The 24,368-nt window shown below is 31.2% G+C and overlaps 1 protein-coding gene across 5 annotated transcripts; it reads right to left on the bottom strand.

Moving 5' to 3' along the window:
• Positions 1-8,490: 8,490 nt before the first annotated feature.
• On the bottom strand, positions 8,491-22,510 carry LOC114181106 (serine/threonine-protein kinase BLUS1). Of its 5 annotated transcripts, XM_028067456.1 has the most exons (23): positions 22,135-22,508; positions 18,316-18,413; positions 17,179-17,246; positions 16,644-16,716; positions 16,045-16,299; positions 15,650-15,774; positions 15,518-15,562; positions 15,314-15,395; positions 15,144-15,212; positions 14,881-15,051; positions 14,732-14,797; positions 14,525-14,593; positions 14,260-14,406; positions 14,072-14,145; positions 13,308-13,505; positions 12,766-12,857; positions 12,537-12,613; positions 11,924-12,046; positions 11,793-11,835; positions 11,667-11,713; positions 10,312-10,370; positions 10,177-10,228; positions 8,491-9,084 (listed from the first exon to the last, which is right to left on the bottom strand). In XM_028067456.1, the coding sequence occupies exons 5-23, from the start codon at positions 16,270-16,272 to the stop codon at positions 9,040-9,042; spliced, it is 1,812 nt and encodes a 603-aa protein (XP_027923257.1). In that variant the 5' UTR covers positions 16,273-16,299; positions 16,644-16,716; positions 17,179-17,246; positions 18,316-18,413; positions 22,135-22,508; the 3' UTR covers positions 8,491-9,039. The 5 variants fall into 5 exon arrangements, with proteins under 5 accessions (XP_027923257.1, XP_027923254.1, XP_027923256.1 ...); XM_028067453.1 differs by having other exon boundaries at positions 16,644-17,246; positions 22,135-22,510; XM_028067455.1 differs by lacking the exon at positions 18,316-18,413.
• Between the last annotated feature and the right edge of the window lie 1,858 nt (positions 22,511-24,368).

Raw genomic sequence — 24,368 nt, 5'->3', positions numbered from 1 at the left:
GTGAACTTTATGATTAATAGTCTGTTTGATTATAATTTGTGGAAATCTAGTTAATGGAGAATGTGTGGAATTGGAATTTCAAGGGGAATTCTAAGGAAGATGATTTTAGTAAATGTAAGGGCATGAGGACTCATATTGGTGGTATCCTGACGCTCCTAGTAACCATTAAAACTCAAGTAGAGTATGATGGGTTATGTCGGGAGGAGTAGCAGGAGGTCCTGGTCTATGAACTCGATCCGTCATAGAGGTGATGAGACTTACCTTGAGAGTGGTTGGGTGAATACCCCTTGTGCCTAAAACTCTGCAGAGTTTGGGAACCATCTCGAGTGCAGGCCACCGAGAGCTCCAATGCCACTTACATAATCCGGATATCGAGTCTAGAAGGGTGTGTGGGGTTATGGTTGAGTTTGATGGAATGATTTAGATTCTTTGTGTGATAAATTCTGTTTTCGGCCTAAATATAACAATTGCATGATTTATTTTGATTCAAGTTAGCTTACCCTTCTTGTATGTTTGTGTGTTTCTTGTGTCTTCTATCTATGCAATGATCGTCCCTATCGTTTGACGTGAGCAGATATAGGTACAGGTGAGGATACACCCCTCCGTGACAGGAGATGAGTATATTAGACGCTCTCTTAATAGTTGTAACCTTTGTTAGGCTTATTAGGCCACCTGTTTTGTAATTCCTTTAGCTATGTAAGGACTGTATGTTTTGATTCAGGGTATGTATGGTTATTTTGAGGATGACTGTATTATACTTTTACTGACCCACGTCATCATCTGCTTCTGAATTATTGAAATTTAAATGTTTTGTTTAATAGTATAAAAACTATGAAAACGGGATGTTACATTAAGTAAATAAATAATCATAAAAAAATACGTTTATATTAAGTATTTAAATATAGTTTATTTTTATTTAAGCATCTTACCAATTAATCTTTCTGTCGTCAATTCTTGGATTAATTTTTTCTTCTTTTATTTCTTTAAAGTAATTGATCAACTTGTACTTCAAAAGAGAATTGGTGAGTTAAAAATAAAATGACACAAGTTAATTAGTGAGTTATTTTTTTTAAATGGTTTCAATTATTTAAAAATATACATTAGAAATGGAATTTAAGCCTAACTCAACTCCACAAAATCAACTTGTAAAGTGAGGTTTGCACCTCACTTATATACTATGAAATTGTTTTATCTCCAGTCGATGTGGAACTTCCAGCACATTCTTTCATGTGGGTAATCCGTTAGTAAGTGAAACTGAATGTCCAAAAAATCTTGTTAGAATATACTTTTTTTAAACAATGGCTCTGATATCATGTTAGAAGTGGGCTTTAAACCTAACTCAATTCTAAAAAATCGACTTATAAAGTGATATTTATATTTTACTTATATACTATGAAATTGATCTTATCTTTAGTCGATATAAAATTTCTATAAATATGTATTAAAATAAGAAAAATGTGTTTGGTAGTGTGTGTTTTTACTTTGATTGTGGATTCATGCAAAGAATCTCCTGAAGGGGTAAATAGTTATATTTTATTACATTAAAATAATGGAAGATGCCATGTTACATAGATGGTTCCAAAAAAGTGGGACCATGTGTTTTTTACATTTGGTGTTAAAAAATCTATTTTTTAAGATCTACTTTATAAAAAGTAACTGTAATCATCAACTATATCTTGAGTCTATGGTAAAGAAGATCGAGTCTTCGGCTTTTATTTTTACTTATGGTGTTGTTCCGATTCTTAAGTCTTCTGTAATAATAATAATAATAATAATATGATTAGGGTTAACATGATGAAAATTTCAAATAAATAATAATTATGTTAAATACTTTTCATCTCTTATGATGTCTTATCAAGAAGAAAAAATCGTGAGAGAACTTAGGTTCAAAATAGCCAATAATTCGAATATTTGAAGATTCTATAATATTTTGAGTTTCTACCATCTTTAGTATTTTTAGTTAAATTTTGATATTCATATTTATATATAAAAAATAGAAAGAGAATTGTATACAATTTTTTTTAATTTTATTTTTTTAATAATTTTTATTTTAAACTAAACTAATTATAATTTCATTTTCATTTTTTAAATGACCACTAATCTAAATTTAATTATTTTATAAATTACAACAATTCTTTTATCATTTCATCTTTTTAATAATATTTTTTTAAATCTAAAAAATTATTTATAATTAAAAAATATTTAATAATAAAAATTATACAAATTACATTTTTATAATGTATATTTTTATATAAAGAAGATATGTTTATATTGTTTTCAATTTTATGACATTTTTTCAACTATTTTTAAACATTTAACCATTTTATAACATTAAATAAATAAAAATTATCTATAAAATAATTAAAAATTATCTATAATCAAAATTTAAAAAATATTTATATTTATTTTTACAATTATAATTTTATCATATTTTTAATTATTATAAAAAAGTAAACACACGCGTGTTTCCACTAGTGTAGTATAATTTACATAATTTTTTAAAAATATGAAACTAAGAGTTCAAAACATATAATTATAGTAGAAGAATAAATGTTAATATTTAGAAAAATAAATTGTTTGAAGATTATGTTCTTCAATGTGACATCCCATTTAAATAGATTAAATCTACTAAATAAAAACATCGCATAATTATAGAAATGCAAGAGTAATCCGATGAACAATGCACATAAGGAAAACCACTATTACAGTCATCCAGGAAGTACTTAAAAGGTAGTGAGGCACATCAAACAATTGTCTCTAACAAAGCATAACCTAAAGGAGTTTTATCAGTTTTACAAAAAGCAATGCTCCTCAAGAGCATGGAATTACAAAAGGCACTAGGGCCAAAGAACTGTTCCTGAGAGTCACACATACGAATCCACTAAGCTACACCACTGCTACCACCAGGCTTATTTCCAGGATTTCCCCCATCTGCTCCCACCAAGGGTGATCATCGCAAAAGAGAAACAAAACAGGAACATACACAAAATGAAAGGGTAAGCTAGTGCAATTTAAATTTTTCATAGTATAACAGACAAGTACTTAAATAGTCCAAGCATGCAACACAGTAGGCACAGAGAAACATGTTATAACAAACAAGTAGGACACTATGACTCAATTATCTGGATAAATATACTAGGATCGGATTCACTGGACGCTTGCACTTGTGGTGGTATCTACTGCTCTGCAGAGCCATTTCCAATGGGTTTCACCTTACCACACACAAGGTTAACCTTCAAGCATCTAAGGCCATTATCCTGCCAAAGACTAGGGCCTCCCGCTACTCTCACCACTTGAGTCAGTTTGCTCTACCTGAAACTCACTGACCCATTAGAGTTTCAGGATGCAGTCCTTACTTGAATCCTTATCCTAATATATACACTACACGCCACCATGAAGTCTCCCCACGAGACTCAGGGAATTACGCCTATCTCACACCAATTTCATGATCCTCATACCATAACCACCACTTGTTATCTCAACATTAAATTCCCATGCACGTTCTCAACCAACCAAACAGAATCCCAGGTGTTACTCATGCTAACATACCAATTTTCAGTGCATGCAGATCAAGCAACCAAGCATATTTAATACATACAGCCAAACCATGGATAATTTCAAGAAAATAGAATCAAATTTGCCCCATTCTCGCTCAGGCTAAAAGCCTTCGCTTAAGCTACAACAACTGTCTCGCTTAAGCTAGGTGTTGTCGCTTGAGCGAGTCCTACAACAGTAGCACTCTGTAAGCTCTCGCTTGGGCGAGACCATCTCTCCTGAGCGAGACCACCACTTGCCCAAAACACAGATCCCTCGCCTGGACGAGGACGCGAGCAAAGGACACCAGGTTTTCTTCGAGAACTCGCTTGGGCAAGTCACTCTCGCCTGAGCGAGACAACGCGTCGCTCAAAACAAGAGCCCTCCGCCTGAGCGAGCTGCTCGAGCAGAACCTGGGCGAGTCTCAACTATTCTCGCCTAGGCGAGACGAGCTCGCTTGGGCGAGAATGACAATATTCGCCACTGTTACGTGCATGCAGCAGGAACACATACTCAATAGCAACATACCAAAACGCAAACAGGCCACATCATTCAAGCATAAAATCATGGAACAGACCAAAAGAATGCAGAAATAACTCTTAAACACTTAAAACCTAACTTCCCTTACCTTGCTTAAATGCTAACCAAAACGTAATAGACCCGCAACTAAGGAGTACTTCAGCTCCAAGGGCTAGAGCAGTGAGCTGAAACATGAAGACCCAGACAAAACGGGGTTAGGAGATTGAACCCTAACGTGACTAACGTGCTCAAACAATGAAAAAGGGGAAGAAATAGACCAAAAGCTCTAGAGTTCGACTTACCAAGAGGTACATGATGGGTTTTGTTAGCTTGGAGATGAAAGAAGATCGTGCCCTAGCAGAGCACCTAGCAGAAGACAAGAGAGGGGAAGAAGTTGTTTCTGAAAAGGTGACAAATGAGGAATGTGTCAGCTGGAAGGGGGTATTGGGTCCTCTGGAGGGCTGGTCTTGGACCTACAAAAAGGCCAGGCCCAGACCCTTTGTAAACTGAAAAATTGGGGTTTACATTCAAAATTTTACATTAATTAAAAATAAGACTAAATTATAATTTATAATAAGACTAAATTATAATTTATAAGTAGAACTTAATTGTGATTTTATAATTCAATATATTAAAGTTTTGATATTAAAGTCTAACCTAGTTAGGTTTATTGGAATTGTTATACCATCTACTATCCTATTCTTATTAGACCATATACAAATATTTAATATTTGAAATTGTAATAAAAAAATTCACAACAAATATAAATAAAGTCAAATTATAATTTCGTAACAATTTTTATCTTATAAATTAATTTTGTGAGATTAAATTAGATATCAACTTACTAAAAAAATCAATTATGTTTCTAATTACTAAAAATTAAAATGAATTTAATTTTAGTTTTCCAATTAAAAAAATCAATCCCTAAGGTACAATTTTATTTTTAAAAAGTTATTTTCCTAACTAAAAATAGTTATAAAAAAATTTATTTTTTGGTTCTTTGAATTCTTTAGTGGACCAAAGCATAATTAGTTTAACATATTACAAAATCAATGTTATTAAAGAAGAGATGGAGGAGCAACACTAATATTTGTGATTTTTTTCTATTAACACCAAATAGTTGATAATTGACATTGTAGATAATGACAAAAAAAGAATACTATTTTTAATCCAAAGTGACAAAAAAGGTGAAAATTAATGAATTCCAAAGAGAAAAATTTTGTTGACGATGATAACGCAAAGAAAATTCCAAAGTGGACTACAAGGCAATAATATCTGAAAAAAAAGAAATCTAAGTATATAAGATGCAATGAATATTATTTGATAATGCAAAGGTGACATTGAAAGTTGAGACTTTTGTGCTAATTTTTTGCTACAAATTCTTCATGTTACTATCTTTGTTTTCTTTTTAGGGTTGTTTTATTTTACTATTAAGTTCTACAATGTTGCTATCTTTGTTTTCTGTTTAGGGTTGTTATTATTTAACTTAATTACAATTTTTATATTCCTTTAATACAAGAAGAATGAATAATAGAATAACTTGTTTTGTGTGCTAATATGAATATGTGAAACCATTTTTTAAAGTGTCAATTTAATTTAAATTAATTATGTCTAAGATTTAAATGATTTAATAATGTAGTAAAGGTATGTATGTGATATATGTGATGGTTATGTTACGTTGAGAAGTGAGAATAATAATTATGTTTTTTTTTCTCACAATCTCTATTAATTTCAAAAATTAACTTTATTAGTATTAATTCATTTAGAATTCGCATTGTTCCCCATTAATATTATGAGAGGTATAAATAAATAAAAAAAGGAATGATATGTCAATAAAAAAGTAAAATTAATTTTTATTTTATAAGTTATTCTTTTACACAAAACTTATTATTATGAGACAATGGACATATACTTTTAACTAGCAATAATACAATTATGCATATAATTAAGAAGGAAAAAGACTACTATTTCACCAAATACTAATGAATAATTCTAATTCTTTTTATAATATCTCCTTCTACTACTCTTATACTATTTCTCAATTAAAATGATTGTGTATTAATTATAGTTAGGGATTATATTTAGTGACATTATTGAAAAAATATATATTGTTTTAAAGTAAATACAAAAACCTATAAAGACTTTTCCTTTAAAGAGATAAAGTTTTTTTTTTCATGAGAATTCTAACTAAGAGGTGAAAGTTTAATTATAGTTGAGTATTCAAAAGATGCTTTTATTCAAACATAAAATGCTTATAGTTTAATCTTGTAACCATCTTCTCCAACATATTTTAGCATGGAATAAACTTTTTTAGAAATACAAATAAGAAAAGAAAAAAAAATCGAACATCAAGCTATCTATAATTTTTTTCTTTTTTCTTAAAAAAAAAATTAAAGAAAATTTCTATAAATTAAGTTAGAATATATTTGAAAAAGTTTCTCATAAGAAAACAAAATTTTCTTCATATCATATGCTAAACTTAACTTATCTATAAGCTAATTTATAAAAGGTCCTTTATATAACCTTTTTAAATTCTTATTTTAATATGTGCATAAATTAATTTTAACTTACACATAAACTCGTTTTATTCATATTTAAATATGCTTTTATACACAAATTAATCCCAGCTTATAAATTTTTTATTTCATTTTTTCATGTATAATAAGTGTTCTAGAAGAATTATGTTGAAACAGACTCTAATCAACTTTCAAACTCGTCTATTCCACACATTTGACCATTGCACTCAGTTTGACAAAGAAATCGTGCTATTTTGGTTTTAGGTGGAAATAATAATAAATATAGATAAAAAAAAATGTAAAATACAACTTTATATTATTTGCACCCAAAATTAGAAGAATTTATTAGTCAATTTTCTTAAATCATTTTATTATTATTACATTTTTTTGACATCCCTAATATACTCTATTAATATTTTTAAGGGTTAAATATATTTTTAATCCTTCAACTTTTAGTAAAAATTGGAATTATCCCTTTTAAAAACCTTAAACCAATTAAATCTCTTATTTATAAAAATATATAAATTTAGTCCTTTTAACCAAATTTTATTAAATTTATTTACGTTTGGAACACATTTTATTATAGTATTTTAGTTTGTTTATATTATTTAACACATATTCGCTTCAATATTAGTTGAGAAAGACGTTTGAAATGTCAAATAAACTTAAAAATTTGGTTTGAAGGATTAAATCCACACATTTTTTAAGATAAGGGACTAAATTGGTTTAAGGTTCCCAAGAAGAATTAATTACAATTTTCACTAAAAGATGAAGTACCAAAAACATATTTAACTCTATTTTTAGCAATAAAACTCTTGAGTCTCACTAAATATAGGAAATCAATCATTATAAAATAAAACATATTATATATAATTAGTTTTTAATTAACAAATATTAAACCATAATGTGTCAAAAAAATGTTACTTACATTGCTCTCGTACAAATATCATTACTATAGTCTTCACTTCTAAACTAATACATTCAACAAGAAATATTTTAATAAGTGTAATTTGTTCTCCACATAATCACAGTTCAAATATTTTTTTAATTGTCTATAATAATTAATAGTGTATACAAATTTTTAACCCTTTTTCCTTTTTGTATTTATTAATCAACCTTTTAGTTTCCATGGTTTACAACTTATGCATAATGAAAAATCATGATATATTTTTTTTAATAAAATTTATACACTATACATCACTACTAGAAACCTTAACCTTTCATATAGAAAGACACTCTAAAATTTAATAATCATATATCATTCTACAAAAGGACGTATATAAAAAAACATGAAAGATCAAACCAAATTCATAAAAATACACAACCCTCCCAAAGAAAAAAACTATAGGAGGTAGAAGTTGATACTTATTACCAAATTATTTAATTTTATTTATTATTTTTATTATCATATAAAAAGAATGTGCAAATAAACATATAATAGATATATTTTATCGTAAGCTTTCTACACTTCTAAAACATCTACGTTGAAGATTATAATATTACTCATTATGTTATTATAATCAAAAGAGTAAGTTTAAAACATATATCTTATAAAATATTTTCATTAAAATGCACTAAAATAACATAAAATTCAAAACCATAACTCTTAAATAAAACATTAGATTATAAAAATAAAATTATATCTATCTTCAAAACATAAATAAATGAAAAGAGCTTCCCAATAAGATAAATGTAACAACTAAGTTCAGAAAGTGTTATAGCACAGTAAAATCCAAAAAAAAAAAAAAACAATCAAAATTTTATATTGTAACTCTTGGAATGAAGACAATCGTCACTTGTTGTCATTATCCATTCCATTTTTCTCTCACAGAGAAAAATATATCACAATTAAGCCACGCTGCAAATGACACATTCAGTGAAGAAAAAAATATCTAAGTCACAATTTCAAAAATCACAAAAATAAGTAACAAATATCTCTTTATACACATAAATTTCAACTGCAGTTTATATGAAAAAATACAATCCACTGGGAGAATTTATTGTCAGTAATATAAATAAAAATTTGAATTTCCATCAACCATTGGAATTTTACACTTGAACACTAGCCATTTCAGCCAGCATTCTGTGTATGTGTTTGGTTGTCAGGTGATATATGAACTTATTGAAACACAAGGCAGAGATTGCTACATCACTGCTGAGCTATGTAGTTATATGCATTCATGGGAACTCTGATGAGTAAATTTTAGGTAGAATAAGAGAAAATGAGAAGTTTAAATTACATGATATCATCATCCCAATCTCAATAAATTACATTTTACAGGCGACTCAAGGAATAGCATCTCAAAATTAGTGTCTGCCGCAAACAAAAGTTCACACCACACATGGTAATACAATTGAGACGTTCTTCCATCCCTCAAGCACCTTGCAAATCATCTTTGAATGTTGTTATCAATGAACGTCAGGTGTTGTCTAAATATCAGTTAAACCATCATAACGTCCATAGACTTCTTCACTTCTCCATTTTGTTAATCATACTGCTCAACTGTTTCTCTAACTGCAAACCAGACAGAAGGTGTTAGACCATGACTTCACTGCTGACTTCCAAATACCAAATTTTCAGAAAGCAAATGTGTGATAAGGTAATCCATGGTTGATCCTTGAGAGACTAAGGAACATCTTGGTAAGTAACATGCAGCTTTGGTAATAAATTAGTGCTTTCAAAATTTATGAATTATACGGATGTAGGTACAAGTCTTAGCACAAAAAAGGTAGCAGTCTTGGTAGGTTTTAATAAATTTACCATCCTTGGAACTAGTAGGAGTTTAATGTACTAATACTGCCTAAAACATGTTCCTATCACCTCGTGAACATGGTAATGGTAATAGGAGAGGTCTAATAACAGGTGAAACAATAGACTCAACAAATTTTACTAGTTGTATTAGAAGGTAGACTACAAGCTTAACTTAAGCTTAGTAGGTGGGATTTGCACCCACCTACTTATATAATATATATTTGGTCATATCTCTAGTGAATGTGGGATACTCTAATTGGACTTTGAATTTTGATATTGTTTGCCCAAGTCCCCCGTCATGTAGTATGGGGAGCTTGGTTAAGCATTTAAGTATTGGATTGTCCCCTTTAATAGCTATTGAGGATGAGTTCCCCAAGTCATTGGATACGTTGTCTCAAAAAAGGCTACCCTCTTAGGGACAGTTTTATGATAAGGGTATGAGAATTAGGAAAGTCTAAGTATAGCTGGGTTACTGAAGTGCTTGGATACTTATCATAATTACAATTTTAGGTCCAATAATGGAATTCTAATATGAATAAAACTAATATTTTTCGATTTCTAATAATTAACTTATGAATTACAATTTTTAACCCCATCCTAATCTCATGTCAATGCACAGTTTCAATATGCCCCTAAACAGAGGCAACCAATTGTTCAATGGGAACAATGGTTGTTACCTGGATAGATTGTAAATTTAGAATTTACTTTGCAAAGGCAATGGGTACGGAATTTGAATAGAAATATATTGAAGAAAAAACAAAAATGTGAGGTGTGAACGATTGAAACTAAAACATGGCATAAACAAATAGTTTGAGATGAAATAGAAGAGTAGGATGGACCAAGATTAAAATATACCTGAACATTTTTCATCTTTTGTCTTTGTAATTCCTCAACAAGGCTTCCAATGCTGACATAGGAGTTGAAAATAAGATGTACATTGAATTTAAGTTTCAAAGATTAAAGAATAAAAAATTCAGTTGTATCATGTACCTCTGTTGGAGTTGAACCACCTGAAAATGCAGCTCCTTCTCCCTGTTTGTTGCAGGTACCTGCAAGTTGTACAAATATGAAACCATTTAACACAACAGTACGAAAATAGCAAACTACAGCAAAATCTAAAAGATTACTCTTTTATCGTCTTTCTGCTTAATCCTTTACTTCATTCTTAAATTCATATCCGAATCGTGTCAACCACAGTTCCAAAATTCAACGTGTCATATTCCTTTAATATTTTTTATGGGTCTAATCATGGTCAAGAAGGTCTGCTACAGCAAGGGGAAAGAGGACGAGGATAAGTTTAGAAATAGGATGTCAATGCAAAACGGATTTGAGAAAAAGAAAACAGCAATCAAACACCTTTTGTTGGATATGTGAGCTCGTGTAAATCTGGTGTAAATCTGGAGTCAACGTAAGAAAGATGGCCATTTATGCAGTTTGTAATTTTAGTACCAATGTACTATTAAACTTTATGAGAGTGGCTTGTGACTAGATTGATTATGAAGTAGAAATATTGAATCATTGTTGTGTTATAAGTATTATGCCATACAAGGTTGTTAAACTCAAGAAGGATTGTAAGATTCTTACCCAAAATGCAACAACCGGATATTTACTCCATGAATATGCTTAAATATTGTAGAGATCTTTATATTTTTATAATAGTATAGTAGAAAAAAAAACTTCCCATTTTATTTAGGCCCAACAGCCACTCTAACCCAAATGACAACAGAAACCCTATTTTCATTCTCATTTTCCAGCGACAGGTGAAGACGGCTCCTGTGGAAAAATGCTCAGACAGTGGCAAACAAAGAAGATCCCCAGAGATGAAGCAGAGTCAGAAGGGAGTAGGGTCACACATGGGGGAGAAAGAATTTTGGAAAGAATACATTCAGTTTGTCACCCATTGTCTCTCCCTGAATTTATTGTTCATGGAAGATCAAGATCCTACTACAATACCGCTCATGAATGAAACCGGTCATGATTCACAGCACGCGATACTGTTTAGCACAAAAGATTGCGCAATTTCTTGATATGACTTATAATTTTAACAACGGTGGTGTTATGCAAATAAATCATTAATAGTTTTTTAAAGTAAACTCTTATAAGATTCAACCAGTCATTTGAATATAAACTGATAATTTGCATAGACTCTCCAATTTGACAACGTTAAGCACGCTAATCACTTGGATAGTTTTGGGTTGGATGTTGCCACGAAGGGCAGAGAAATTGTCCTTCTGGGGTATTTTAGTCTCCCAAATTTCCAAACTTTCTCCACATTCCCCTTGGATAATGCTTCTCATCATTAAAGAAAAAGTATGACGAGAAAAATTTGTACCAGAGTAATTTACCTGCAAACTATCAACTGCCCCTGCCTCCACTGGTTCTGCATTTTTACCTGTAACAAGTTAAAAAAGTAAAAGTAAACAAACTGAATTGCCAGATATTTTAAGGGGAAACACACACAGAAGCATTACCAGAAGACTGCTCTGCATACTTTATTAATTTTATAATCTCTTCCTGGCAAAACCCATTGGAAAATAAGGTTATGATATATACTTGTCAAGTGTAAAACGATAGAAAACTAAGAAATTCAACAAAAAAATACCCTTTGCAAACCATTCTGTTGCAAGATGCACTGAAGCGATGGAAGAATGGCACCAGCCATGAAATTTTGATTTGGTGGACTGGTAGGACTGACAACTGGGCCAGAAGCATTGTTTGAAGGACCCTAAATGAGGAAAAGAAAAGGCAATGGTTACAAAGCCATTGCGTAAAACATAAATCACCAAGTTCCATCTTGGTAATTAATGAAATCCACCATTCAAGCAGACAAATTCAACCAAAATTGTTATAATCACAAATTAGCAAAGGTACAATCTTTAATAAACAGTATAATCTGCATATAATGACTCTAGCAGATCAAACCAGAAATTAACAAGATCCATAACTCATATATGATGGCACTATTTGAAGATTCACCATACACAAGAAAAATGACAATACACACTCATTTCACAAACTCTTCAATATAAGGTGAATTTCATGTTGGTCCCACTAGTTAATATAAATAAGACGTTACCACCCACGAGATTTAGTGGGTTCCATATTACTTTCACCCAATAATGAAGTGCCAAAAAAACTGCTTTACTAATCTCTACAAAGAAATCTTCATCATGGATAAAAGTAATAGGTAAAAATATCTGCCATTTGATACAGACCATTGGATTGAGATCAGCCGATGTGACCTTAAACCGCCCCCTACGCTGGACAAACGCTCCATCTGATGGGTCATCAACTGTGCACAACAAAAAAAAAACAAAGAAAAAATATATACAAGTCATTTTTCAATGCATTTAATTTTAGATAAAATAAAAATCTAGCTGGAACAGAAGAAAGAAAACTATAAAGTTTATCAAAATACCAAGCAGACTAACAAGATACACCTACCCAATGGAAGGTTGTTGGTATCTCTCTTTTGTCGATATTGCAATGGTCCACTGTGATTCCTCTCCGAAGAATACTTTGTTTGTAGGTAATCCCTTTTAAGAAAAGCAGAACATATGATAGCACATTGCAAACCAAATATGCAGCAATAGTAGAGTAACAAGAATGTCTACTAGAAAAATAAAATATCACAATTCTCTCGATCTCAGATCATTATAAAACCAAGCTTTCAACATATACCAAATTTTCATAAATTATTAGTAATCATGTTTCATTTCCTAATGCAACCAGTGCAACTGCAAGTATGATAAACAAAACCCAAAATATAAAAGTGATGAAGACAAGCACAAAACAAAGTGACAGACATTGCACAGCATGTGTAGCTATAAATTTTGGACAATTCAGTTTGCTCAGATCCTTTTGAAAAAAATACTTCATTTCCAAGAAACTGATTTTGAATGAGAAGTTCTAATAACTGGTCCAGAAGAAAATGGAGAAGAAAAAAAATGAAGCTACAAACAATTGTTGTAACAATGAAAAATTACCTGTCCCCATCAGTAACAACCTTTTTGGGAAAAAGAAAATTATCAGGTAGCAAAGAACCACTCGGAAACTTTTTTTGCTGATTGTTGGCGTTTTGTTGTAATGAAGAACTTGGCCCAGAACTTTCATTTGCATAATCCTGATCCAGATCTCTTGGACTGTTGTTATTAACGTCATCCTCACACATATCAAAACATCCTCTGCATGATTTACATATAAATAAGATCAAATGTTCTATAATTAAAAATGCATTGTTATTTGCTAAACTATAACATAATTGTAGAAAATGCCAGGAAGAATTTAAACTGGTCACCAAAAGAATACTGATTTGAATATTCAATTATACATGCCATTTGCCACATCCAAAATTTCTCTTTAATTCTTAATTAGACAAAAAAAAGGTAATATAAACAAGTATATCATTCTATATTTTTATTAATAAATGAAGAACTGAATCTAAAAGAATATTATTGCTTAAACTTCTACATACATCATATAGTAAGATTTAATGAATTGATTTGAGATAAAGTGATAGCAAAGGGCTCAGTTTGCACATTATAACTATTTTACATAAATAATTACTAAACATAAAACGAACAACCTGATTTCTAACATACAACCAACAGTGTTTCAGCTTGCAATACAAGTTCCCACATAAGTGGAAACACATATGATATCATAACCCAAATTTCAAACACATCGCTAACACTTGAAAATTTAAAAAAAGAAAGAAGATGAAAGGGAAAGACCGAGAAGATAAACATACTTAAGTGCTTGAAGAGGTTTACTAGGAAATGAAGCAAGCGAACCCTCCAAATCCTGAAGATTATTAAATCCATCCTGAAATATGGATATGGTGTAAATCCTGTCCAGTATACTTAAACAAAAAGGTTTATAGTGCAAAAAAGCACAAGGTAAAATAAGCATTAGATCACTTTTGGACAATAACAGTACCTCCTTGTTCTGAATGGGTGCATCATCTGAATGATTAGCTGTTACAGATGATAACGTCTCTGCAGAATCCCTGAAGTCATCCGATCTGACTTTTTCCTTCTTATCCTTTTGTGGCTCATCTACATTAGGTATGTCATCATCTTGAATCTGTTGACAAAAGAAAAATGTTTTACAAAAAGATAACAATGTCCAACAATGCTTAAGTTTCCAACCTAATTAAAAAGAATAAATAAATAAGACAAAGTAGGAAGGTAAAATTACTTACAAGAGCAGCTTGACTTTTTAAATCTTCCAGGTTAAAATTCCAGGCACTAATTCCTCGAATATATTCTTTCTGTACGTACAATACAACACAACACAGACACAATGATACAGTAAAGTGACATAATGAGAAATTGTACTCATAAAACATCACCTTGCATAAACAGTCACAGAAGCAATCATTTACACGCATAACTTAAAACAAACCTACCTGAGATAACTGATCCTTATCCTCATAAAGAGCCTTGTTCTGCACCAATAAATCTGCCTCTTTAGCCTGTTACACAAGCAAGAGAAATGATAACAAAAACCCAAATAATTTATACATAAAACAGGGGAATTTGCAAATGAACAGCAAACCTTCAGCGATCTAAAACGATCTCCTAAAGGAGCCAGCCCTTCTAGAATGGTGCGAGCAAGATATTTGCTAGCGCGTGCATGTTTGAAAAAGTGGTGCTTTAAAAGCTTTTCTGAACTTGGACGCTTTTTTGGGTCTTTTACTAAGCAGGTGGCAACCAACTCCTTGAAAGCCTAAAAAGAGATGAGGAAAAGTTTAGATATAAAAAAAGAATACAAGTAATAGATGCTACGAACTACAAAGTGCTTTAGTAAACAACACAAACCTTTGAAAATCTCTTGTCTCTTTCATAATCAAGACCTGGAGGGGCATTTTGTAAAGTCATAAGCAAAACCTGCATCCAGAAAATAAGTGAAAAAATTCAACCATGAGCTCACAGAAACAGAGACATGCAGCTGATAGGCAATTGCAAATATTCGAAGACAAGAAAATTACTTTCATAGGTGGATACTTGGAAAATGGGGCATGACCATGAGCAAGTTCAAGTGCTGTTATACCAAATGACCATATATCTGCTCTGTTCACAGAAAAAATAAATAGAGAACCCAGCAGAGTGTAAGATATCAGGAACCAAAAGGATAACAATAACAAAAGTATTAATTGTGCATACTAGGGAAGAAAAGAATAGAAAACACTTACTTAAAATCATATCCATGTAATTGCTGCATGACTTCAGGAGCCATCCTGTGGAAATAAAGACAATCCATAGCTTCAATAATCATTCACATGATAGTAACCAGACGAAGAACAACAATAAAGGAGGGTTAATACCAGCAAGGTGTTCCAACAAAAGTGTTTCTTGAACGTTGCCTGTCTCCAGTATCAAACATACATGCTGACACTCCAAAGTCAGCTAGTTTGACAGCACCATTAGAATCAAGCAGAATATTTCCCGCCTGCACAGTTGCAAATATTTAAAAGAGGAGAAAAAGAACAGAAAACCAACAAACATGAGGAAACGGGAAAGATAAAAATAAGATATAGTTGTTGAGTTCAGCTACAGCTTTACAAGCACCACAAAAGAAGAAAACCAAAATCTCAGATTCAATGCATTAATGCTATTTAGTTTAAGATTAAGAAATCTAGCTTTAAGATTCTCAATTTTCAATATCACAAGGGTGCATAGGTTTTAAAAAATAAGAGGGCAGATAGCTAATGCATCACACCTTAACATCTCTATGTATGTGACCATGGGCATGAAGATAAACAAGAGCTTTGAGAACTTCATGCAATAAAGTAGCAATAACAGGCTCTTCAAAACCTTCCGGATAGGCAGATTTCATTATATGGAGGCAAGAACCCCCAGCCATGTATGGCATTACAACCCATAGATTGTGTCCAGTAGTAAAAGAGCAATGTGCCTGTAAAACATTTGGATGATCAATCAAGCTCATGGTCTGTACCTCTCTTCGAATGCCATCCTGCACAATTTGCAGAAGTATCAATAAGAATGTATCCAATATGACAGATATGGAATATAGTCACATAGATGAATAGACAAATAATTATCAAACAATGAATTAGAGATTGAATAAAATTATCCTTGAATTAAAGCAAATAATGCAACCCACATAATTCAACAGACTTAAAGGGTGAACAAGGGAGGAGACAAATACATAAATTAGCACCAAACAATGTAATGAATAGTGATGGTTGAAATCATTCTTTCATAATATCATTAGCCCCCGAAACCAAGTATGAAGGAACTAACAGCACAATTTAACTAAAAGGAATGTGATGTGAAATTGAAAAAATGTCTACATACCAAATCATTATTGCACTTCTCTAGATCGAGAACCTTGATTGCAACTATCTCGTTGAGAGGAACACAAAGAGCCCTGTATACAGAGGCACTAACGCCTTCACCAACTTCTTCATATAACTTGTAATCTTCTGCATTAAGAGGGAATCTTTTTTCCAAAACATGCTCCATTTTTCTTCTTATAACATAACATCAATATGTTTATTATTAAATGCACCACCCGAAAAAATTTGGTCACATACTGAAGTGGTGAAATCAATGTTATAATACTTCCAGGTTGGTAGCATTTGCCGTTTTCTCAAACCAAACTAGAAAGTGCATCCAACAACTTTACAGGGATGCTCTTTTATCCACAACCAAAATGCTCCTTTCAACACTGATAATGCTGTAAGTAACTGATAATCGCTCTAATTCAATTTTAATTAGTATTGCCAATCTTGAATTTTGAGATGTCTGCCTACTTTTTATTCAGCAAGGTGTAACAAATTAAACAGACACTATAACATATTACACAACTAAAACAGCACGAGATAAGAACCAGAGGAATCCATTTAGCACTGCACGCGGATAGGAAGGAGAAGAGGGAATCACGTCAATCTCCAATATCTGCAGCAATGGTGACAACGAAAAATTCACTACTCAAGAAAATTAAACAATTCTCCCTACAAATTAAAAAATATTACAGAACAGAATTAGAAGTGAGATCCACACATGCAATAATACCACAAAGATGATATCCATCATATATCTTTGCATATATATGCAATGCAAGTATCATGAACTAGCAATCTAAAGATTAAGGTACTAGGTGAAGACACATGAATGGATTCATAATATATCTCTAACATGCATCCTCAATCAAGAGCTACTAAATGATGCACAGGCCTACTTAACTTGTCTTAAATTTAACTTTTCATTAGAAGAATGAGTCTGACAAGAATAAAACCTTAGACCACTAAGAGAAAAACAATTATGAAAATCAGAAAATTAATTTCAACTGTTAAAATAAAAGTAATGTTTTTACCTCGCTTATTTAGGGCTTCAATTTTCTTTAAAAGGAGATTTTGATCCAAAAAGAATTTTTGAAAGAGCATATTTTTTAATGAATAAAACATAAAAGAGTGAGCTTTAAAAGCTCTAACTTCAGAAACTCTTGACTTCAACTCCTCTATTTCAAATCAAGAACACATTATCCTTGAAACTTTAACTTAAAAGTAATCTTTAATCTCAAAGAATTATAAAATTACCAAACAGACTACTTTATTTCATGTGGTTTTGCTACCATTAAAACTCTTTATTTCTAGATGATAGGTTATGGCTCAAATCAAATGTCTACTTTTGGGAGAAGATTACTGGTTTAGATATGCATGGCACTATCAATATTCTTTTTTATTTTTTGCCTATTTACTTTGTTCTTTGCTCTTACATTATGGAAGATTCCTCATGCTTTAATTAAAAAGAAAAAAGATCCTTAAACTTTAAAGCTCCGAGTCCTAGCCTAGGCAACTTCCATGATTAAGGCAGTAAAATAGACTCAGATTCATTTAACCACCTCAACATACACAAGGCAAAACCAAAATAATCCAGCTCCTTATCCATCACTCATTACCAACAAATAAATGTAACTTGTTTAATTTATCCTTTGTAAAGTCAGTAGCAGTAGCTAGAAACAAACCTTTGGCAGTTCAATCACATGTCAGTTCTGTTGGGTGCTTAAATACATCACCAATTGCCAACATAAAACAGGACCAGTATGCCATTGGGAATTCCAACCTAAAATACAAGATTTATCAAAGTCTTTTCCTAATGCCAATGGAATATGTTTCAATCCAAAATATATGATAAAGATTTCTTGCACATTCTTTAGTGCTGCTGAACGAATTTCCGCAGCATATAAAATTCAACACCACCCCTCCCTCCCTCTCAAAATCCACTGCTCATAGGGAAGCAGATGGTTCAAGGTATGGACATCCTTCTTCCCAATTCAAACAGTATTTCAGTAAGCTTAGGACTCAAGCCTTAAAAATGCTAAGTCATCTGAATTCTTTTTGCTTCCAAAAATCTAATAAGACATTATTCACCTCTGCAAGACCTGATAACTAAAATAATAACTGAGCCAGAGAAAAACCCACCTTTCAATGTGTTAGTAAATTTCTCTTTTTTATTAAAAGAGAAAAGTAAGTCCTTAAAACATGAAAGCTCATTGACCTCCAAGTAAAGGAAATTTCCCAAGACTGGGCCAGCAAAATAGATTATAAGATTCAGGTAATCTCCTCAACATACAAGCAGAAGCAACGTTAAAATCATCCAGCTGTACATCCATCCCTCTCTGACAACAAATAAATATAATTTGTTTAATGCATGATGCAGCCTTTGTAATGTCAGAGTCATTATAATTTAAAACTTCAGCAGTTCAACCACACTAGTCTTGTTAGTTGCTAAAGTACATCTCCAACTGCCAACACAATAAAGCCTATGCCATGGCCAATTCCAGCATACAACACAAGATTCATCATAAGGGGCTTTTCCTAATGGAATTTTCTTGATCGAAAACATTAGATACAAATTTTCTTGTACATCCTTTAGTGCTGTAATGGACTAGCTAGCAGCATATAAAATTCTACAACAAATTCCCCTTTCCTCTCAAAGTCCTCTCACGGGGTAATAAATAATATCAATGCATAAGGTACACACCACACACTTCACAATATAACCAACACTTCAGCAATGCTTTGCTGTTAGCACTCAAGCCTTGAAAAGCTAAGGGCTTTAGATACAATTAACCATTATAGATCACATAACACTTGTAAGTATACCCTCTTCCTATCCACAAGCCATTACTCTTGCAATAAATTGAGCTACAAAAAATCCAGCCTTCTATGTTTGTCATTATTTACCTAACAAGGACTGCTATTATCAATGCACAAACTTCATTCCCGTGCAGAATTTATTCCTCTATTCTCAAATATCTATCCACCTAAAAATCAGTAAATGGAAGAAGATTATTTATGCTTCCAATGGACTTCTTTGTATGTACTCAAAACACCATAATCATGGAACTCCAAGCTAGTCATCCAAAGCTTGATATGGTTCATTTGAGTAATTAAGTGATGACATTCGTAGAAACTCATTAATAAACACCACCAAATTTGAAAGCAGAAAGAAAATTAACAAGGAATTTAAGGACAACATGGGGAGATTGAGGTGTGTGTTCATATAGATAATTTTCTGAGATAGAAATATCATTTATCCTCAATAATTAGGCAGAGAAATTCCATGCATGTTATATATTAAGAAAACCTAAGCAAATCAAAGCAACAAATATAGTAGGTATGGCTTACATAAAAATGGGTGAATACACCGCAATCCAAGCTTCTCCAGTTAGGTAAAATTTGATCTAGCTAAATTTGGGCTTCTCTTTTCCTCAAAAGGAGCATTTGGAGCAAACGAATTTTAGAAATATAAATGTTCAAAGAGCAACTTATTTAAGTGAAGAAACAGTTAAAAGAATGAGCATTTAAGAAACTGGTTTTACATGCAGTTTAATTTTAAATTAAAACTCTGGGCTTCTACTTCAACTTTAAAGTTGCTTTTATGCTCCACAAAGGTTAAAACACTAACCATACAAATATATTTCTCGTATAAACTATGCTTTCCTTGAGGGTGGGTAATAGATTCCAGTTTTGGGATGACTGTTGGGTAGAAAATCAGCTCTTGATATATGCTTACACACATCTCTCTTAATGAGTTAGAAGTTAGAAAAATGATTTGCATGAAACCATGATTACTCCCTAGAAGAGTCCACGGATCAATTATTTGATATGGGCTAGAACTTGGAAGATAATATATGGAACCAAGGAGACCTAGATCAATTGTACTTTAGTTTTTCAATAGTCCTTTCCAGAAACTCAAAGCTCCACCTAACATCACATCTTGTATCTGGTTGGTTACAGGAATAGAATTATTTCAATTAACATGTTGCAAGTTTTTAGGCCACATACAGCTCTTTCCTCTCATATGCAAGTTATGGTGCCTACTTAGGATCCATTCCACATTTATACTTCCAATGCTCAGCCACTGTTTCTGTATGGAATTCCTTGATTTGCCGTCTATTATTTCAGACATATGCTAAATCCCTGGACCTATACTTGACAATTAGCTTTCAATATTGTGGTAAACAAAAAGGAGAAGCTCAGGGCACAAGGTGTGTACATCCTTCTCTCCCCAATAGATAAAGCACTTCAAAAAGCTTAGTTCTCCTTTTATAAAGGAGAGACAAAAAACAATTTCCTTGAAAAGTTAAGATTTAAGAGCTCCTGGACCTCTGAGCCAAGAAAGCTTCCCATGATTGATCCAGAAAATAGATTTTAAGATTCAAGTAATACCCAGCATACAAAATGAAGGAAAACTAAAATAAACCAGCCATGCCCATCCATTACTCCATTGCAACAAATAAATGTAAGTTGTTTAATCCATGCTTTGTAAGGTCAGAGTCAATAATAGAAATAAACCTTCACCGCCTCAACCACACATCAATTTTCTAGTTGCTTAATTACACCCCCAATTGCAAACACAGCATTGCCCGTAACATGGACAATTCCAACCTATAACAGAAGATTTATAGTAAGGCCTTTTCCTAATAGAATCTGCTGAACTTAACACTAGATAAGGAATTCAGTTTGTTGTATATCCTCTAGTGCTGCAATGGATTTCCGACCAGCATATAACATTCAACAACAAATCCCCCCACCCTCCCACTCAAAATCCTCCTCCCACAGGGAACAAATGATATCAGGCCATAAGGTACAGACTGCAGACTTCCTACCTATACAAACAACATTGCAGCATGTTTGGCCGATAGCACTACAGCTTTGAAGAGCATAATTTTTTAGATCCCACAAAAATTAGACAGATCCATAAACACATCAAAGTATACCCTCTTCCTCACTCCAAGCCACGGCTACTACGATAAACTGATCCACGGAAAAATCCACCTTTTTTCTCTGTCTGTCATTATTTACTTCAACAAGACCTACCATTATTATCTACCCAAGAATTTCATTTCCATGCAAAATCTATTTCACCATTCCCAAATCCTAGACTTGCATTAACTCAGATACACAACCCAGTGAAGTCAACCGATGCAAAATCCAACAATTAAGACAGTGCCTAGTAAAGCACCAAATCCAATCCCCAGTCTTAATAAAAAAAAAAAAAAAAAAAACATCTTTCAAAGATTTTCAACATCTATTAGCACTTCAGCTGCAACAGAATCATGAAATTCAACAAAAGCAAACAACCCACAGGCATTTTGATCAACACAATTCACCGATAAAAGCAAGAACAAACATTATGGCTGCCACGAAAAGGGAACAAAAGAGAATTCCCCCTTAGTAAATGATAAAAAAAAAAGGAACATTCAAGAGAGGTAAACGACAGATTAAGCAGAGAGAGAAAATCCGTGAATTGAAATTAGAGTTGGGAATTGACGAACCTAGGGTTTCCAGTGCGAAGAAGAAAGAGCGTTTACTTGAATCTGACCAAGTCAGAATGATAACAACAACAAATGAGAAATCGAGTAGTCACCAAAATTCAATTGCTCCTCTGATCAACCAAAGGAACCACCATGGATGGATTGCTTTGTGTTCCCTTTCTCCAATTTCACATCAGAACTCTCTCTCACTCTCTCTGTTTTTCTGAGTTTGCTTCGGTTTCTGTGCCACAACACAACAACACAACGCACACTTCAACCTCGATTCAATCTCAGTACTGATGACTGGTCTCTCTTGTTTTCGGACACAATTTAAACAAATTCATGAAAATGAAAAACCATGGGAATAATTATGAGACACAGTGCTTCTCCTCTTTTATACTGCTACTCTTCCAAATTCACAACACTGATCAAATTAAGTAATGCTAATTACTACCATTATATATAATTAATTCTTCATTCATTTTTTTTCAACCCTATTTCTAATCAATAATCAACGTGTTTTTTGCATTAATAGTAAATTAAATGAGTAATTAATTAAACATATAAAAGGTATATGAAGAAGTTACATATTTTATTTTATTTTTTAAAATTAATTATAGTTTTCATAAAACAGAAACAATTATGAAATTTAAAATATTAATTATATTTTGGGTTAAATATGTTATTGTTATCTGACTTTTAGTGAATTTTGAGATAAGTGTATTTTGAAATTTTGGACCAATTTAGTCATTCATCGTTCGAAATATATAAATTTAGTCATTTTAATCAAATTTTGTTATGTTTATTTTATCTTTCGTATGTATTTCAAAATTGTATTTGAGTTGTTTATATTGTTTGACATATTTTTGCTTTAATGGTAAGTTAAATACTATTATAAAATGCTCTTAAAATGTCATAAATTTAACAAAATTGGATTAAAATGACTAAATCCACGTATTTCGATAGATGAATGACTAAATTAATCTAAAGTTTTGAAATTGAATAATTCTAAAATTCACTCAAAATTAAAGGACAAAAAACATATTTAACCCTTATATTTTTTAGTATTTTTTAAAAAATGAAAATAGATTACATGTTTCTTAAAAATTGCCTATACTATTATTATTTTTTATTTATTTTCGTCATTTTAATTGAAAACTCTTAGGTCTGAAAATTATTATTATAATTTGAATTTTATAAAAAAAAACAGAAATATAATTTGATTTTAATATATATGAAAAAAAATTGAGAAAAAATAAACTAATAAAGACTGAAGTAAGGTCCACCAGGAGATTTTCAATTGAAGTAGGTGAATTTATCGGGCTCTTTTTGATTTTAACGCCAAATTCTCGTGTCTCTTGAAACTCTTAATAAAATAAATAACATCCACTGACATAAAGGTGTTTCACTTTAATTAATGCAATTAAATAAGTTTTAAATACAAAGTTTAAAGTAATTGTAGTATTAAATTTCAGATTTAAATACAGAGATTAAAACAAAAGTGGTATTAAATTTCAGTCTTAAATATAAATTTTAAATTGGTGGAATTTTTTTATCTTGTAGTACAGTTTAAGAATTTTTTTATACAAATTATAAATAGTTTTATTAAAATAATTATAACGTACGTTTTAATGTATACGTTATTTAATAATTAATGAATTTATTTATTAATGGTGTCATAAATTAATATATGATAAGTATGATTTTATTGAATTAAAATAATATATATTAGTGAAAATACAAATGTCTACATGCCTGCATGAGTTCATTCTTTTCTTATTATAATACAAAATATATATATATATATATATATTATAATTAATGAAATAAAAAAATTTATTTATATTTATAAAAATAATTACTTTTATGATTTTATCATTTCCAGTTTTTTATGATAAAATAAATAATTAAGTTTAAAAAAATTACAAAATTGAAAAAATAAAATTTATAAGAGTAAACAGATACAAAAATTATTACAAAGAAGAATTATATATATATATATATATATATATATATATATATATATATATACACGTGTGTGTATAGATTATTGATTTGAAAAAATTGAATATTAAAATTATAAAAGAAATTACAAAAATACAAAGATTTTAGTTTATATTAATAGTAGTAATTCTAAAAGGGAAAGGAACAAGTGACCTCATAAAGAATATACCCGGAAAAAAAGTTATATTCAAACAAGTATACGTATACCACAAGAAAATGTTTAAACATATTGTAAACATGTATATTCTCTC

This window comes from Vigna unguiculata, chromosome 4 (genome assembly GCF_004118075.2).
Source record: "Vigna unguiculata cultivar IT97K-499-35 chromosome 4, ASM411807v1, whole genome shotgun sequence".
Taxonomy (NCBI): Eukaryota; Viridiplantae; Streptophyta; class Magnoliopsida; order Fabales; family Fabaceae; genus Vigna; species Vigna unguiculata.
Note: the sequence above shows the minus strand (reverse complement) of the source record. Positions and strands in the feature narration are given on the sequence as shown.

What these genes read in the sequence shown, in the direction of transcription:
- LOC114181106 (XM_028067453.1), bottom strand. Translation starts at nt 16,811, where the DNA reads ATGGAGCATGTTTTGGAAAAAAGATTCCCTCTTAATGCAGAAGATTAC. An exon ending in ATCGTTTTAGATCGCTGAAG is followed by an intron (nt 14,798 to 14,880) that starts GTTTGCTGTTCA and finishes CTTGTGTAACAG; the next exon opens with GCTAAAGAGGCAGATTTATT. An exon ending in AACAGAATGGTTTGCAAAGG is followed by an intron (nt 11,836 to 11,923) that starts GTATTTTTTTGT and finishes GGGTTTTGCCAG; the next exon opens with GAAGAGATTATAAAATTAAT.